Source organism: Amia ocellicauda, chromosome 3 (assembly GCF_036373705.1).
Source record: "Amia ocellicauda isolate fAmiCal2 chromosome 3, fAmiCal2.hap1, whole genome shotgun sequence".
Taxonomy (NCBI): Eukaryota; Metazoa; Chordata; class Actinopteri; order Amiiformes; family Amiidae; genus Amia; species Amia ocellicauda.
In genome coordinates this window covers 37,512,794-37,532,255 of record NC_089852.1, presented here as the reverse complement: position 1 = coordinate 37,532,255, position 19,462 = coordinate 37,512,794, and the positions used below count along the sequence as shown (strand labels likewise).

Here is a 19,462-nt window from a genome sequence, read left to right as displayed (position 1 = left end):
GTCACCAGATCTCAACCCAATAGAGCATCTTTGGGATGTGGTGGAACGGCAGCTTCGTGCCCTGGATGTGCATCCCACAAATCTCCATCAACTGCAAGATGCTATCCTATCAATATGGGCCAACATTTCTAAAGAATGCTTTCAGCACCTTGTTGAATCAATGCCACGTAGAATTAAGGCAGTTCTGAAGGCGAAAGGGGGTCAAACACAGTATTAGTATGGTGTTCCTAATAATCATTTAGGTGAGTGTATATAAGATAACTACATAACCATTTCAATAAATATACCACAAACAAATCAACATAGCACAATTGAGAGAATTCTCACTACAAAGAAAAAATGACCACAAGAAACCGAGAGCAAAATGACTCATATAACGATATTGCAACAGTCCCAATACATACGCCAGTACTTTGGCCCACGGCCTCCTGCATTGTAAGAGAGCTGCTCTGAGACGTCGTCAGTGTAATGTACTGTATGACGTGAGAATGACTTTACCTCCTCTAACCTTCAGTAATGTCTGATATGTTATTAAAACCCACTATTAAACCTGTCAAAAAGACACAGCAATTATCAAATTAATTGAAACAGGAAAATTGCGCTCTTCAGTTTTAAAGTAACATTTTTAAAGAATAACAAAAGACATTACAACAAAAGAACTTTCATTAAACAATGTTCAACAGCTGCTGAAAACGAAAACACACAGTCCTCTTCATAATGATCATAAAAAAGACACTTGAAACATCAGTCTAAGTTTCTGTACATGTCATGCATTAGTCATTCTGAACAGTGAGTGTCGTGAATGAAGACCACACGGTTTACTGCAATCCAAAATTTTGATCTCTGGGAAATCTTGGCTTATCTTTGGTCAGAAAAATATGAACTGCATTCGCACCAAAATAATTTATGTTAAAGGCCAATACAGCACAATGTAGAGCTGTGAACAAAGCCCTCACAATCCATTAGATTGATTTGAAAATAGTAATACTCCATTGTTACATACTGCAGTGTCTACCACAAGAAAACGCTATCAAATGATGCCTCTATTACCGGTGTTCAGCAGCTGGCGCTACTGCAGTGTTGTTTGATTCTGGGCAGTTATTTCCGTAAGGCACAATGCCAATGTGTGCTTTAACATGCTGGGTCTGAGTGTATGTACACAGACCTTAAATAAGAATCACAGAGGTGCCTTTATTATTAACCTTTATTTAACTTAAAAATATACATGTTCACAACAATTGAAATACATACATACATACACAAACAGAATTCTTCCACAGACAAACAGACCACAAAACAATCCTGAAATGCTATATAACCATTAAACAAAATCTTTCATAAAATACTTGCACTTGTCTTTTGCTGCAATGAGTTCTAATAAATATAGAACCTTACTAGTCAAGAAGTAAAAAGCAAAACAAAACAATCTTGCTTGCATTTAATTGGGTTTGTTGTTACATAACAGTGATGTCAAATATAATCTTAAATGGCTTTATGAACAAAAGGAAGATCATACTTCACATAGCTCTCTTTTTATATTTCGTGCTGAAATTAAATATATATGCAAACATTCTCAGCAAGGTAAATAAATATTTTAAATGCACAACAGCATAACTTTATTAGTGCATAGTGCTTACTGAGCTGACATATTTATGTTTTTATATAAAGAAATATGAAAAGGAATCTCCAATGTGTTTCTTTGATTATTATTATTTATTGATTGATTTACTAGCACACACCGTTATCCAGGATGACTTACAAAATATAAGAGTAATACACAAGTGTTGTTGTTCTACAGCTGCTAATAGCTCAGTGCACATAGGGCTGGATATTTAATGTTTCAATGTATATATAAATAGACATATCAAAGTTTATTTGAGGTAGTGATGTTTTAGTGTACAATTATACAAGGTTGCGGGACATGGAAGCTATTGTGTTTAAGCTGGCATCCAGTGCTGCTTTAAAGAGAAAGCATTAAATACTGCATTGAAGTATTTGCACGCCTCTAACAATACAGTGTCATGGTGAATTAGTGACCATGCAAGACTCTTTAATTCTCCCACAATGGCTCAAATAATCCTATACCAGGGTTAAGGGCACGTCTTCCCTCCTAGAATCAGATCAGATTCTGCAGCCTCTTATTGACGACATGCCTGCCAGATCTCTGGATAACCACTGGAGTCGAAAACACTTAGCCAGGAACCATCAGCTGGTGTGTATGCATCATTACCCAACCTGCAGCTATCCCTGAAGAGATAGTGCACAGCCTCCTCAGTGAGGCTCAGACCACACTGACAGCTCGCAGGGAAATTACAGCGAGGTAGTCTTTAAACCTCCTTTTCTTTTCATTTTGTTTGCCTTGCTTTTTCTGTTTTCTTTGTTAAAGGCCCTCATCAGCCTTTATTTATTACACTGTATACATTTTACAGCACACTGAGGTCTGGACTGAAGGGGTTTCTTTTTTCCCCACTGTGCATACTGTATCTGAGTGTCTTTTGCATATGCTCCTTCAGGAGAATTCTCGGTCATTTATGCTGGTCAAGACAAAAAAAAACCCAAAGGAATAATTTTATGGCTTCATCCTGTGTAAGCTAATTAAAAAAACACTGTCATAAATATCCTAATTTTAATGGCAGACACGGTATAACTTGCAAAATTATACTACTGTGATTGCTTTCTGTATTTAAAAGGCAAAGTGTGGAGTTGTAAATTGTAGGAAAAGGAACAGGCTAAATAAGAAAAGCAAAAGACACTCCTACCAGAGCTCCCAGGGTGCCACAGAGGAGTAATGCAAAATAACTTAATTGTACAAAAAGATATCAAGTTTTAAATGAGATATTAATGTCTTACTGATGATATTCTAAAACTTCCTTAAATAAGCCTAGTTGAGTTTTTGTGCTGCATTGATGTACTAAATATCATATGAAGAAAAACAGGTATTGACCCTGCTCTTTTTTTAAATTCATTTTTTGGTGGACATTTTAAGGAGCCGGTCTGTACTTTAACAATAAATAATATATTCTACACCTAACGATGCTCTCTAGAGTACACATCCATTAGGAATGAAAGGGGTGTGCAACCCTGGTCGTTAATCTTTCACCGTTTTATAGTAACTTTAAATACTTAATTAAGTAGATACATAGGATTCAGGTTAAGTTGTATTCGTTAAGAAAATAAATGGTCTGGTAAAGTCTGTCAGAACTCATCTGAAATATATACCAGAAGGCCCAACAGGTCTTCACAATCAAGGGGACAAAGTTCTACCCTAGGTCACCCCCTGTAGTTTATGGAGAAGCAATCACAGAAAGGTTGTGGTTCAATCATCGTCTAGTACATTACAATAGTAGTAGAAACTCAGGGATGGTAACTAGTAATATAAATCATCACACATTCCAGGGGATGAGAGGGGAGGTTAAGGGTTGACTATGTATTTGGCTGGTCTTATTACTGTCGAAGTCTCTCAAGGCTCTTTTTAGTTGGCTATTTACAGCTGTGATCCCAGGAGAGCATCCCAGTGAACATCGCTTGTCTGAGACACCAGACATGACTGCAAAAGGTCAGCATCTACATGACTTTTACAAATGTCTTGAATCAGTGCCCGTAATTATTCAATTTGGTTTTTGCTTTTAAGTAAAAAGCACGAGCTGTAAAAAATATAATTATAATGAGAATAATATATAAATATATAATTTCATTGAAGACATTAGTCACTTGTTTTTGAGGGCAGGAGGCTTCAAATGAAAATACCGCAATAAAATATATATTTTTATAATGTGTTTTTGTAATTTTCCAAACACTACTGGCAGTTTAACATAATGCAGTAACACAACACATAACCCAAATACATCACTGTAAACCTCTCAGTGTTAAAGAGGGAACAGATCAGATCAAATTCAAGATCAAAATGAAGGAGAAATCAACTCTGACCCCAAGTTAGAAAAACTGTGGGAACACAGACATAAAAACAATTGCAGTGGCACGCCATGTCTTAGCACTCATGGATCTGATTGAATAGTTTGCAAGCAAAAGGCAACACAAAAACAACAACCTAGAATAAAAAAGCCGTTGCTAAAAATGATGAAAATGAAATGAAAATGATGAAAAAACACTATCAGAGTAGAGAAGCAATTTATAGACATTACATTCTACTTGGAGTGATTTCAAACTGATATGAATAATGCAACACAAAAAGTTAACCAGTACAGTACTACAAACATTTAGTTCAACAATGGTTAATTCAGCAATTTGTGTATGTATCCTCTGTAAACTTAATACAGTATATAGACTAAGATATAAAACAAAAACGTATTTGTGCTTTATATAATTTAAAGATCATAATACCTTTCAAAACCATTCTGTTAAAATGTGATACCTGAATATGATGTGTATTATGCTACAATATGTACGGAACAGATGTGCTTCTTTTCTGAGAAGAAAAATCAACTCCTGAACTGGTTCCTATGTACTGAGTTTTCTGGCTGAGACAATAGTGGGTTGAGTATCTGATTCAGTATACTAGAGTATACTATTAAAAAGCTTAAGTACACATTTGCAGAGAAATCTAAGGAAAGCAATCACAGAGAAAGACGAGACGGAGCTTGCACCCCATACTTCTGTGATGTAGTGCACGCTTCACTACAGAAATATGTCAATGTATCTCTCAGCAGTACAATCCAGGTCAGCTTTTTCAGCACCACGGACAAGGCAGTGCATTATAAAGTTAGACTGTGCAGTAAAAAAAAAATCTCCTTCCTGAAATACGATGCTGTGTGAGAATTCTACCACCACTACAATTTCTACAACTATTAATAATCATTTTTATCAGACTTGTGCCGGCTGTTGAAATGGATCCATAGAGCTACCTCAGAAATTCAACAAGTTACCAGTCTTGTGGGGATGACAGATTAACAGCACACTAGAGAAATGTCTCGGTTAGCAAAAGCCTTGTTTAATACACTGGCTTGCTGACGCTGTTTTGGGCCAGATGCTATGATTATCTGGGCGTCTCTGTGAGCCTTGTTAAAACTGACAAAACACCATCATCCCAAGTCCCATCTTTGTATCAACCTACGGCACCTCTACGGCATCTATTGTTTGCCAGTATAGGTATTTCTCTCAGCACTTTGAAGGCCAGGGTTGCCGTTTCAAGGAAAATACTTGAGGTGTACGGCTAAAGATGTCTGCATGTGTTCCAACTCTATAATTGAATCTGCAGCTATCAACTCCAATTTGAAAATAATTGAATAAAGGTTACATAAAAATAGAAAGGTCATTTTATGAGGCGTCATTTGGGGCTTAATCCACTCTCTCATATTCATGAACACTCTATGCCGAGATGCATGCAGTTTATACTGAGACTCATACTGAGGTGTAATGATATAGTCCATGCATCGCACTATCTAGGTGTGTGTTAATAAATATATAGACATAGATAATAATGATACACTGTATAAGTCTGTATAGTGGATGCCTCTCAGTATATAACATATGTAAATATCAGGGGGTAAATTATGTCTGATCCTCATATCATCTCTAACCGATTAATAAATGATGCACACATTTAGGTTCCTAGGGCTTAAAAAATAAAATGAAGGCGTAAAACCATTGATAAGAGAAAATATTCAGTGAACTTCCAAGCTGCATATATTTGTGCCTAATACATTAGTCGCAAGGTACATGAAAGTAGCATGTAAACACATTTTACACACACAGATTTCCAAATGATCAATGACAATTTGAAAAAACATGAACATGCAATAGAGAGAGAAAAAATATATACTTATTTTACATTAAAATGGAATTGCGTATTTTTTGTTTTGTTGATCTAGAATGTGTTCAAAAATGTGACGTCAAATTTTAACTTGCCCTGCGTTCTCAGCTCTGCATAAGCTTTTTGATGTGCCTGAACTGCTCTTGCCTACCTGTGCAAAAGCCTACAATTTGACTTTTCATTTCCCTGGACTGCAGTACTGCCCTAATCCCTAATTAGTACAAATGACTCCCTGCCTCACTGTTCCTTGTTTTTCATTAACCTCAGCAGCCCAGTAGAGTGCTTTTAAAAGTAAAGCACTGATTGCCTGGTGAAACTGTTAAACAGTTAAGTCAGATCTCTGAGACTGCATTTCTGCATGCACTGCTCGTGTTTTTTTTCATTTTAGCTACAGCAAACCAAACAATACTGGAGGAGAGAAATGAAAAGAAACCAGTCAATTTCAGTACAACGGAAAAAGTAATGGAGAAGTGAAATTGAAAAGGCATTTCACTTTCTGAATATTTTCAAAACTGAAAGAAACTGCACTTCCTAATCTGTTTTTGAGCTTTGCCATGCCAAAACATAGTGAACCCTATTTTGGAGTCATTATATCAGAGGAACTCCATACGAAAAAAAAGCTACAGGTTAAAAGGTACTACGTTCTGTGGAAAACACAACACACTGGAGGAGACCGTGTGATTTATCACCGCACTCAGGCAGCTGTGGGGCGCTCAGGCTACACATTAACTAAAATGTTTTTGACACAACATCTACAGTACCACATATCTATAGGAAAAAAGGGGGGAGTGGAGGATGGATAGAAGAATAGATCTCCATATTATGGCCATCCCCTCCTAAATAAATAAAAAGAGCTATTAATTAATCTTCCAAAATGAAGGAGGGTCTTTTAATAAACTCCAGGTGTTGGAGCTGGAGGTGGCTGGAAAGGACCCAAGTAGCCCTGGTGGCAGAAGGAACACAAAGCAAGATCTGAATGAAGTGTTGGCTCAGAGTGAGCCGACCACATGCCAGTTTGTCTAATTGAACACTGGGTGAGTATTCGGCAAAAGAGTCCCATTTAACGGACACACAGACCCAAATCAATTTTAAAGAATGGGGTCTTAAGTCTCTGGGATCTCATACAACACCATTAATTTAACCTTTCTGTCAGAGATTGGTGAGCTGAATCAAGCGAAGCTGTCCAAAACACTAGGTTGTTCTTCTCTTGTAAATAAATCAACTTCTGAGTTCAAATGACACCTTCAAACAAGGGGACAAAACCTCAGTTCTGATCCATGTGCGTACATGTTTAACATCACAGAATCGCAAGATATGAACTGGGTCTTGTCTGCTTCTTGTGCATGTTTTTTTTGCATTATCTAATGATAATGAATCGTCATTTTTTTTGATGTATCAAGAGTGCAGGAGAGGGAATATTTCCTGCAGAAGAAGGAAAAAGTTTAAACCTTTAAAATATTCACAGCTATGAAGTAATGTGCATAAATATGTCATTACATTAGAGATATGTAAGAAAAGAAAAGGAAAAATGAATCTGCTAAGACAGGTAGTGTTCCATTTTTATTTTCACTTTCATAAAAGAGCCACTTTGTCAAAGGTTCATCTTTTAGGTCTGTGAACAAATCCTGGGTCTGACATAATCTCAGTGGATTGCAGAGCCCAACTCAGACATCAAGAAAGACAGCTGTGCTGGAGGCAGAAATGTACAGATTTTACAACCATTAAATACTGAGCTTGAGAATAAGAAAAATGAGAAAAACAGTCTGATATCTTCCTACATACTGTACATAAACAGACATGTAAAACCTTTTTTTTTTAAGTAATTATGCATAAATGGTAATTTTGTTTCACATTATCTTTCCCATTAGTGAAAGACCGATTTTAAGATTGAAATTCAGGATTCATTTATTTTTCTAATTAAACAAGATGTCGTTTTGTAGAAACTCACACTCGGTACAATTAAGCCATTTGTTCATATGCAATAAACCTCTGATAATAAAGAAGATGAAAAAAAAGAACCCACGATGTTCAAAAGAGTTTCTGGAATTAAAGTTTAGACGCGAGGCTGAAAATAATATCAGTGCAGAGGTGTTTTTAATAATGTAGCCGTTCCTATTAAGCATCACAGTTGCCATGGGTAACACCCTGGGCTCAGGACCATCAAAGTGACTCAACATGTGTGAAGTTTAGTGCGGATCTGTAGACTGCTGACCACATATGTACAGTACATTTACATGCAGTGTTTCCTTACCTAGTACAGATCAAGCCTTATGAGAAGATGCCTCAGGAAAAACTCCTTCCTCCTAAGCTTACATTTAAATACATCTTAAGAAGTGAAGCAAACACACTGGAAGGCTACATATTAATGACAAAATACAGGCCTACACAGTCTATATGTTACAATCCAACTGATAACTCATATATAAAACATACTATGGTCACAGTACATACATTTTCAAGTCCATGGTGACACACTAAACACTGAGGTCTTCCTAAGCACTGAGAATTGTTCCTGCTCTATCTGTAACCTCTGCAGCAGACGTAATCTGCCATCGAGGCTAACTGGTCACGTCTTATATGCTTAAAGTTGACCTCCCATGAATATTCATTTTAGTCCAGCAGCTCCAGGAGATATGTACCATGCAGTAGCACGTGCACTGTATGTAAATGGCCTCAGCGAAGGAATCTGAAGCTGATGTTCAACACAGATCTATACCTAGCAGAGAGATGCAGTACTTTACTCTTCAGGTTGGTGTGGTAATTCAAAAAAAAAATGTTCATCCTTTAATTACATTGGAAATTTGCACACAACCCTGCTTTGGGAGCTCCTGTCAGCACATCAGATTCAATCACATGGATGCTGGTGTCCTCCAGCTATCAGACAATTGATTTTCGTGGATTCTGGTCTGATTTAGCTTAAGGGACATGCAATATGTTCATTCATTTGTCACTTACTTTGAATGTGCTTCATTAGGGAGTGTATCTGTTTTTTCCATAGCACTTCTCCAGCACAATACTCAAATGTGCTCATAAATCAGAGAAGCACCAAAAGAAGAGGCATTTCCTGCACAGCAAATTTCATTTTGCAGTATGTGTAAAAATTGGTCGCTACACTGCCGTTTGCACAAATGTACCGTGTGCTTTTGAAGCAAATGGCTCTAAACATACACTGACTGGCTGAGAGAGGAACCTCAATATTGCATCACTTCAAGCAATAATGCCATTTGCCTTCATTTAGCATCATCAGTGAGCAAATACTAGAAGCAAGGCAGTAAGATCACGTTGCCTCTTATTATAATACATTTCACATCCACATTCACAACAGGCATTAGCAGTAACAGTCACAGAAGATGCCATTGGAAATAAATAAATTGTGTTAGTGTTAAACCCACATTGCTCCCTCGAATCATTCACACGCAAACAGCAGAAGAGATCCAAAACGTTTCAATGCTTAAATGATATACACAAATAAAGCTGCTCTTTGAAGCATTACCTCTCACATTTAATGATTCAACAAAGGTAGCATAAAGAAAACTTAACACCAAAATAAAAACCATGGTTCCTCATATTTCTCTGCAGAGTGCAGTGTTTAGTATTGTATTCACACAGCCCTGAAGTCAAGCTGTACTGATGAAACTGAAAAATGTCACCAATCCTTAACACTGTCATAATTTGCTGATCTTCGACTATATATCCTAGTGAGGAATCCTCAAGGTCACAATATTCCTTTTCTAAAGATCTCTCAAAAAGCCTTTCTGCACTTAATTTTCTATTGATTTGTACTCTATAACAAACATGAACAATTGCTTTGCTACTTATTTATTGTCTCTGGCAGGAGAACCGGACGCATACATCCATAGATCAGCTAACCATTGCAGTATTTCTCTCTAATGAGGGATAATACACCTCAGATAAATTCATGATAAACACATGCTATCAATTCCAAAGAAGACATGAGCTTAAAACAGCTAAACAAAAGTACAGTTGTCCCTGTGCAGTGCAATGACTATGAAACCATTTAAATGAGAGCTTGGCATTATGTGGACTCCTGTTGTACTGAAATATGAAAGCAAGCATGCAGAATGGTGTTGACCTTAGGGAAGTGCATTGATGAAGTGATGGGAGCCAAGCCGACAAAACCCTGAATGTAAGAGGAGGATAGCCATGGCATGTCGTCATTACACCAGAAAGGAGTCACATCCAGACCGCCTTAAGCGCAATAAATTTAATTCTGTCACTCGCAATTTTTTTTACTGCAAATGCCCAAACCAAAAGCCACCAGCAATTGCTTTTAAACAAAATGAATGACTTAACCTGCATTACTGAGCAACCTGAAAGAGAAGCATGGCTAGCTGCACACACTGGTTTGAGGTTTGCTGCTACAGCACACAAAAGCAACTTTATCTGGCTTTTATCAAGCAACAGCACATATGCACATAACAAGAAGCATCCTGTTAAAGTCGCAAGCCCCATGAGTGATTTAATAGGAGAAAATGAGTCCAGTGCTGGTCAAGAGTGACCCCAAGAATATCCTATAATGCAGAAACTCCAGTGTCTCAACATGTATACCTTGCAGCTATAATTCTTGACCCATGCCTACTTGAAAGCAACACTACATTGGCTTTGCCTCGATAGTGACCCTTCACCTCCCCCTTAATTTTTTTAATGCAATTATTGAAATCAGTCATGGGATTTACTTACAGGCATTCGTTACAGCAAAGCTGTTAGCTGTTTCAATGTTGTCCACATGAGGAACCAAATTAAAAGGCGCTTCTGTCGCGTTGGGGCTGGTGTTGTGAAGAAAGATTGCTAAGCGAAATGCGGTGTATTCCTGATCTGTGTTTCTGATGAAGAGACCTCCTGCAAAGAAGCACAAACACGTCCCATAACATCGATTGATTTCATAGACCTTTATTTTTACATGAATATACAAAGAAAACTACTGATAGCTTTACATGTATACAAAAGATTCATTCAAGTCGTGCAGACCATTACAGATATCGAAATTGACCAACCAATTAAATTAATTAACAACAGCTCGGACATACAGAATGGCCAAATTGTGGGGTGACGACCACTTCTTTTTTTTTTTTTTTTTTGCTACACTTTGATATTATGAGCATTACTAGATTCAAAGTTATATTTTTTCAACCACAATGTGTGCACTGCAGTCATATGCAAATAGTAAGTCACAGAAGTGGACGATTTGTATCAATACAGTACACACTATCTGACATATGAAGTCTTATCACCAAACCCATGAAAAGCAGAGTCAGCTCCTAGGATCTCATTAGCAAATGTCTTCTCCTCCACAATAAATGATGCAGTACTGGAATACATTAAACCCCCTCCCGTTAAGAAAAAAAACAGAAGTAGTAGAGGGGGAGAGGAGGGGGGTATGGAAATGAAGGCAATAGACAGGGGTGATCTTGTATAATGTGAAACTTTTAACGGAGCCCGTCAATGATCAGATAGTATCCCATCCCAGACTGGTATAGGAGGGATGCGATTGCTGCAGTGCTGCTTTAAAACAGAAGAACAAAGCACTGAAACATTTATGAGTGGAGGAGAGCAATACAAAATTAGCAAAGAGGACGATGCAAGGAGAGCCGATATTAGCACCACACAATATCAACTTAGAGATCATAACCATTAGCCGATGCCAATTCGATTTTTTTTCTCCTCTCCCTCTCTTCCACACGGGTTAGAAAAAGATTTGCAGAACATGCAGCACGCAATGCATGTCAATTCCCCAAGACTCACTCCAGCCCTTTCTCCCCCAGTTTTGGAGGAATTGGACTAAAACATATTCCCACTGGGTTCTGGCTGTTCAGCGCATTGTGATGACTTACCAATTTGAACACTGCTCGGGAATGCTCCCATGGTCAGCCCCCAAAAGCTAGAGAATAGCAAGAGAAGCTGTTGGCAAGTAATCCTCATTTTGTTTAGTTAAAAACTGTTGAGAGACATGGAGGAGGGTGACACACGGGGAAAAAAAAAACCGAAACCGACTTTTAGCAATCCATTGTGGGTGTTTTTTCCCTTCTTCCCGCCGCAGTGTCCACAGCCGCACGAAAGGCTCTGTCCAGCAGTGAATGTTGCACATGCAAGATGGGGGAGAGGCGCTGCTGGTGCTGGGGAGCGTCTAGTGGCTGCATGGAGAGATGAGACATGCGCTCTCTCTCTCCCTCTCTCTCTCTCTCTCTCTCTCTCTCTCTCATTTTTTTCTCCCTTCCACAAACCTCCCTTCTTTGACTCTAGCATGCATCCCTCCTCTTCACTCGGTCCGTGCCTGTCGTCCAGGAATCATGGGGCTTAGTAACCGGCAGCGCATCTACTCTTTCAGGGACAGTTCGGTGTTGAAGCATTGAGTGTTGAGGTGCTAAACGCAGGACGATTAGAGGTTGTTGCACATCTGTACTGGCCGACTGCATCCTGACGGGATTGTCATCTCAATATTGTCATTCTCCTTTCGAATCCGTGCGTCTGTAAGCACAGGTTGGTATGCTGAACACAAATATCAAATGGAAAGTGTTGGTCCCATGTTTCATGAGCTGAAATGACAGATGCCAGACATTTTCCAAAAGCTTATTTCTCTACATTTGTGTGCACACACGTGTTTACATCCCTGTTTGTGAGCATTTCTCCTTTGCCAAAATAATCCATCCACCGGACAGGTGTGGTATATCAAGAAGCTGATTAAACAGCATGATCATTACACAGGTGCTGGGGACAATAACAGGCCACTTTAAAATGTGCAGTTTTGTCACACAATGGCACAGATTTTGAGGGAGTGTACTGCAGGAATCTCCACCAGAGCTGTTGCCAGATCAGTTCATTTTCATTTCTCTACCATAAGCTGCCTCCAGCGTCATTTAAAGAGAATGTGACGCTATGTCCAACTGGCCTCACAATCACAGACCACATGTATCTGGCTTTTTCACCTGTGGGATTGTCTGAGACCAGACACCCGGACAACTGATGAGACTCTGGGTTTGCACCACCGAAGAATTTCTGTACAAACTGTCAGAAAGCGTCCCAGGGATGCACATCTGTGGCTCATCATCCTCAGGGTCTTGACCTGACTGCAGCTCTGGTGGACATTCCTGCAGTCAGCAGCCAATCACACACTCCCTCAAAACTTGAGACTTGAAATCCATAGATTAGGGCCTCATGGATTTATTTCAATGGACTGATTTATATGAACTGTAATTAAGTAAAATATGAGAATTTGTTGCATGTTGCATTCATATTTTTGATCAGTGTACATGCATTCTAGGATCTCAGTCCCTAATAACCGCATGTATCCTACAACTGTTACCCCTAATACAAGACCCTGTCCACAGTTGCATTAGAAGTGTACCAAATCACTTTAAAAGTGTCTACTAAGAGTTTAAGGATATAGCAGGGTAATGTGCTCTAACATTATTTTTCATTTGCAATATGAATGAACAATGTACTGAAACAAGTTCATTCAATTACATAACTTAATGTATTCATTTATTTTATTTATTCACCTATATCTCATAACATTATTTATTTTTTCTGAATTTCCAATCAAAAACAATGGATTTTATTTTACATATTGGCCCAAATCCATTCTGGCATTTTTTTGGCAAGGTACTTAAAATAAGTCACCATCCAGTTCTCTTCATTGCCCTTCATTGCCCTGCAGATTTTCTTTGTTCTGCAGCAATTGTTGTTTCGTGCAATGGATGGCTAAAATAGTTAAGAGGAGGTAAGTAAAGCCTCTCCTGTGAAGCCAATTAGGAGCATGGGGTGGAATATGTTGTGGACCCTATATATATATATATATATATATCACTACATTAGTATATTAAAATAGTATAACAAAAACTCATGCAGCTGCTCTCACAGACATTGATGATCACCAATCTTGACTACCCTTGGATAGTCCAAGACTGGTGCTTATCAAGGTCTGTGAAATGACCACTTGGTCTTCCAGTCATATTACCTCATCAATACAAAGCGTAATCGCTGTGCTCTAAGGATGTGTTGTGATGACTTATCATTCTCACACAGTATTCCACTCACTGCTGTCACTGTAATTTCATTAGCTTTCATTTTAAATACAGTGCTTACCACGTCCTTTTTTTAATAACTTGTGCAATCGATACCTCAGGGGTCTGTATGATGTGACATTCCCTGCCATGTATGTATTTCATATAGAGAGTGAGACACTGCTCTGTTTGTTTGCTAAAAAGATGTTCTGAGATATGTTGTAGGAACTGAGGAGCTCAGCTCACTCTTGGAAAAGGCCACACACACCCCATCAACAGTTTTTCCATGCAAATGCAGTCTTGAAAAAGGACTTGGAACTGATGACCTTAGCTTTGATTGATGACAAGCAGTAACCAATATTAAAAAGGAAACAATATTTCACCTGATTTTTGTGTACAAAACTGAAGTGAGTGATTTAAAATCTGTTGCTCATGTACCTTTCCACTGTACAACCCAGCCTCTCAGCCTCCAAAATGTACTGATCCTCAGAAAAGCCAAGGATTTTCAAAACAGCGCTTACACAATGGCAAGCTGTGTGGAAGCGGAGATTGCTTTACAGAGAATAATGGAAGTCAACTGTAAACAAGAGCACTGTTCAAATTTAGGAAAGTAATCTCAGGCAAGATAATAGAATCAAGTAGGGTGTTGTTAACAAGGGAAAGGTAATGCTATTACCTAGTGAAAGAAACACCACCAGTGGTCAACATGGACACGCTTGACTGCCACTTATGAACAGTCACCAATAATGCAAAACATATCAGTGAAAACCTACCATGACTGGACTGAATATGACAAATTTCAGGGTGGAAGAGAGGATTAAGGTTACTAAGACATAAGGCTACTAAGACTAAGGTTACTCAAAGTTTCTCCAAGCACAAGTAATATGCTAGCACATTGCAGTGTATTATTATTATTATTATTATTATTATTATTATTATTATTATTATTATTATTATTATTATTATTATTTATGCCCAGGGTGACTTATAAAATATAAGAGCAATACAAAGTGCAATAAAACAGTGTAATAACACAAGTGTATGGAGATATACAGTAAACAATATATAAGGTCTTACATCCTAGATTGTAAGAGCTGGTTAGTGCAGACAAGATGTTAAGTCAAAGTTACAAAGCCAGAGCTACTGTAAAATGCAAACACTGAAACCATACATTTGGCCCCTGATGATTTGTAAACTAGAAGAAACAGTGTAATCCATTCCCATTGACAAGGTTACACAACAGTTCATTGAATTATTGAAACACTAATCTGTATTAGCTGCACTTTATGGAGCATGAACTTTGTAAAAATGCAACTTTACATACTTTCTCATAACCTCGGGATCTAAATTCCTGTCACTGCTACATAAGCAGTGGTCTCAGATCCGCCCAGTGGTACTCCCTTCAAAATAACTGTCCTATTCCGTTTATTGCTCTCCATAAAGGGTATTCCTTTCTCTTCTCCTTGATTGTGATCTGGAGTCTGAAGGACTTTGTTTTGAAGGTCTTCTGAAAATGTCGGTATAGCACATGCAGTGCGGTTCTTGCAGGTTATTGGGTCCTCTCACCGCACAGCTGGACGTTTATCAAGGGGAAGGTTCTCTAAAGCTATGCCGAATGACCCCTGATGTCATATAGATTATCTTTCCATATGATGAATGCCAGGCTGATAGGAGTACAATTGCGTTGATCTGTCTGATTTCATTTGGGATTCATCTGGGATCCCACTACCACCAGGGATTTCTTGACATATTAGTTAGTAGTTCCTATAAGGCTTGCATTGTCTTCCCAAACAGACAAGTGCAAATCCCCTTTGGACTTGGACATTTGTTAGTTATGAGCCTCCCTAATCTCTTTAGTACACATAATTGTGTTATATGTGTTTCAATAATGTCTATTCGATGTATATTCTGTTGGTAACCTGAGGCATAATGTGTGTATGTTGACTGATGGAGGCAACTAAAATGGTCCTTTATCTAAAACAAAAAAGACCATCTGAAACATTTATTTTTGCTTAATCAACAACTACAATACAGCCGTACTGCCTATATTTTAATTCAATGTTAAAATGTCATTGAGTAATTAGGCAAAACACAAATATATGTCAAACAGCAATCAAAACAACTGCAACTGACATAGGAATTAATTGTGTAACTGATATTTAAAAACACACAAAGTATGAAAGAGTAAATGTTTCATTTCATACAGAAAACAGATATCTAGCAATTTAGATCCTACAGACATCCTTTTTGACTTGCATTTCAAAAAAATTGTAGCAAAGCAAATACAAATATTGCAAATACTGTGTATATGAAAACTTAAAAACAGCAGAACAATAACACAAATAAATCCCTTTTTAAATTCAATAAGAAAGGCAAAAGTGTACAGTTTCTTGCATCCAGATGGTACTGTCAGTAGGTTAGGTAATCAGTATGTTATGTGCCATGTTGTAGTATGCATGAGATTATAAACACTTAGGAGTCAAATTAAATTAAAATATGCCTTGGACTATGCATATCTGTAATCTGTGGAAGGAAAATCTATTTTCTTGTTTTGTATGGTCATGCAATGCCTTGGGTATATTAAGGGTGCAGGCTGAATGGCAATACAGCCAGCATTGCTTTTTTCCCAGTTAAAAAGGTAGCTTGACATTTCACAGTTATAATTGATTAGAAACATATATATGTCTACCTTCCCGTACTATTAAACCTCAATTAAAATGTTCTTTAGGCAAATCTAGGACGAGTATTTGGCTTACACGTGTGTAGCCTTTATTCTTATTCTTTGTTCCTCCTAAAAAAAACAAAAGATGTACTACAGAGAATGCTTTATGAATATCCTCAGTTAATGGTACGCTGTTAAAAGTTAATGTAGTTACATAACGAAAGCACCTAATGAATGAAAACAGGTAGGCAGGCAAGACCTCATTATTTCTTCTTCTCCAAGTTGAAAATCCGGAACCATTAAAAGAGTAAAAAAAAAAAAAAAAGAGATAGAAAAAATGAATTTTACCATTCCAAAAGTAATGGGACAAGCTTCCCTCTTCCAGATATGATGCACCTGCCTCACCCACATCCACCTACCTACCTATCAATCACATCATGACTGTTAGTAATTTTGTTATTTTCATCTGTGTACTGCCAGCATGGATGACATTTTTTGGTGGGGGTTAGTAACCTCAATCTCATAGAACATCTGTGGGATGAACTGAAATGGTGAATCAGGAAGTCACCACAGAGACCATCTCGTCTGATTACACTTGGTTCCTGTAGTATCTGTCAATAGGATTGTGTAGCAAAGGGTGGGCCTACAACCAATCAAATATTAAAAACTGTGTGAACATATCTTTATAAATTAAAATAGTTACAGAATCATGCATACAGGATCTGTTTCTTGCTGATGTTATCAAAATGGTAAATAAAACAACAGCAGAGTAAAAACACAACCATATTTAAAAACTAGTATCTTATTCAATGTGTAAGGAAATACATTCCTATATACAAAATCTTTAATCATGCTATAAAGAAGCCATTCTCAAACATAAAACAACAGAAAAATGCTCCTAGACTGAGAGGCTGAAAAGCATATAAGATGGATTTACAGTGTTTCACTGCTTTACATATTTTGTGATCAGCTTGTTGCTGTCTGAGCTCCACATTAACATTTTACAACCTGTAAATATTATATGAAAATATCTTCTGTTGTGAAAGCATGCATGAGACCATCCACTTGACTTTCTGTGTTTGCTGCACTATCAGGGAAGCTCAGAAAACGTAGCCTGAAGACTATAAACACGCATCATTTTCCAAACCGGATTGTCAAGTCTGCTGTGTGGATTAAATTATTACATTATTAAAAGGCAAGCCGGTTGTTGAAGCTTTGTGGAGCTATGAAAGAGATTTACATATGGACACCTAAATGAGATATTTATTTGAACTGGTTTGTTTAGTGAACTGCTGTAAAGACACTAAGTGAACCATGTGTCCTCTAAGTGTCATCTTCATTGCAAAATCTTTTTACAAATTTTCTTTTAAGACCTATACATATATATTTTTGTTAGGACTGAAGGTGAATAATGGATTTTAAAGCAGAACTAAAGTAAATCATCACAAAATCCCAGCTTGGACCTTTTTCCATTGCTTGCCCATGAAGACAGCCCTGATTTTAATTTGTAAATGTGTATCTGCGGTTGAAAGCTGTGAAGGGCTTGGCTGCCCATGATTTTGTCCAAGTTCATGACTCAACAGGCTGCCAATCACTGTAGGAAGATACACAGCACTTGGCAGATCAGTGCTTTTGAACAGAAAAGGTTTGTAGCATCTAATGAAACTACACTTAAATTGTTTTATCACATTTTCCATTCAATAATGAATTAAGGTTTCAGTAAACAAAACTATTCCAGCTCCAGACTTCTCGGGTTAACATGAATAACTACCAATCCAAATTCTCATAACTGAGAATCCGAATGTAGGTCAACATGTACTTGTTTATACAGGGTTGTGCCTTTGTAAAATACATTAGATATGTTTTAAAATAATCATAAGTAAGCATATATTTGTAGAGATTTTTTTCAGGACATAAATTTAATCACAGGACACAGGTCAAATGGACACTTACTAAGATTTTAAATGATGAATTGTCATTCTTTACTTTCATGATTTACTAACGCAGTTCAAAATAAATAAATAAAAGAAACACCCGGGCTTTTCTCAATACTAATGACTAGATATCCGAACAAAGTCAAGTCGGGGAGGGTAAGCATTCTAATAATGTCAGAGAGCTGAAAGGCTGCCAAGGAAGCATAAAACATCTGTGAATTCAGATGTTTCTAAATTATATGTTAATGCTGGATATGACAGTGTGAGAGGGCCAGGAAGGAGGTCAGGCCAACAAAAGAAAGATCCCAGTCATGAGTTCTTCCTTTGAATGGGGGAATCTCTCATTCATGATTACATTTACACAGGTCACAACCCATTCATGGGATTTCTTAAACCTCACACGTATGCATGAAACTGTACAATGGATTTGTATATTGCTTTTAGACTTGTGAATTTCAAATCTCTGGACACAGTGTCACAAACAGGAAAGCTGGGTTTATGCAGATGCAGCTGACAGTAGATGGCTAAGTACAGTTGCCTAAATACAGTGATGGACTTCCTGCTAATTGATGTAATTCAATTTTTAAACTCGCATATCTCTTTATTCAACTCATCGCCATTGCCTGGGAGTTCATTACATTGTATCTCTACTAGACAAATATATTCCTAAAAATTTTTTTCCACTTGAAGGACAACGAAGAGGGTTGGGCTATGTTCTGTGGGGTATCATTCACACAAATTCCATACATTCAATTTCTTATTATGGATATGAGCATTGCGCAATGTTTCCTGAACCAATGGATAGTCTCCAGGCAGAATCTTATGGCGCTTTGACCAGAAAGCAATCAGCCTCCTGGAATTTTATAGTGTGTCAAAGTCTTATGAATAATTGCGCAGTATTTTCCTGGTTTGTTGCGGACGGCGCTGATTAAAGGTTTGAGTAGAGTAATTCAAGACTTTGTGAATTCCGAAAATCTCAATGTCTTGGAAGGCCAACTCACATTTATTGCTCTAGTGAATTGGTATTGTATGAAGCAAAAGATAACATTTTTCCCATGACTCTTGGAAAACAAAG

At 37.6% G+C, this 19,462-nt stretch overlaps 1 protein-coding gene across 3 annotated transcripts in view; it reads right to left on the bottom strand.

The window, feature by feature from the left end:
- gria4a (glutamate receptor, ionotropic, AMPA 4a) overlaps positions 1-11,933 on the bottom strand; it is a 91,926-nt gene extending 79,993 nt beyond the window's left edge. Inside the window, exons 1-2 of one of the 3 annotated variants that reach the window (XR_010816419.1) lie at positions 11,623-11,933; positions 10,472-10,630 (exon numbers count right to left, since the gene is read on the bottom strand). Coding sequence is in view for 2 of the 3 variants with exons in the window: in XM_066699291.1 (XP_066555388.1) it covers positions 10,472-10,630; positions 11,623-11,710 (247 nt within the window). In the remaining variant the exon portion in view is untranslated. The remainder of the gene's footprint in view (positions 1-10,471; positions 10,631-11,622) is intronic. The other 2 variants (XM_066699291.1, XM_066699290.1) reach the window with 2 other exon arrangements.
- Between the last annotated feature and the right edge of the window lie 7,529 nt (positions 11,934-19,462).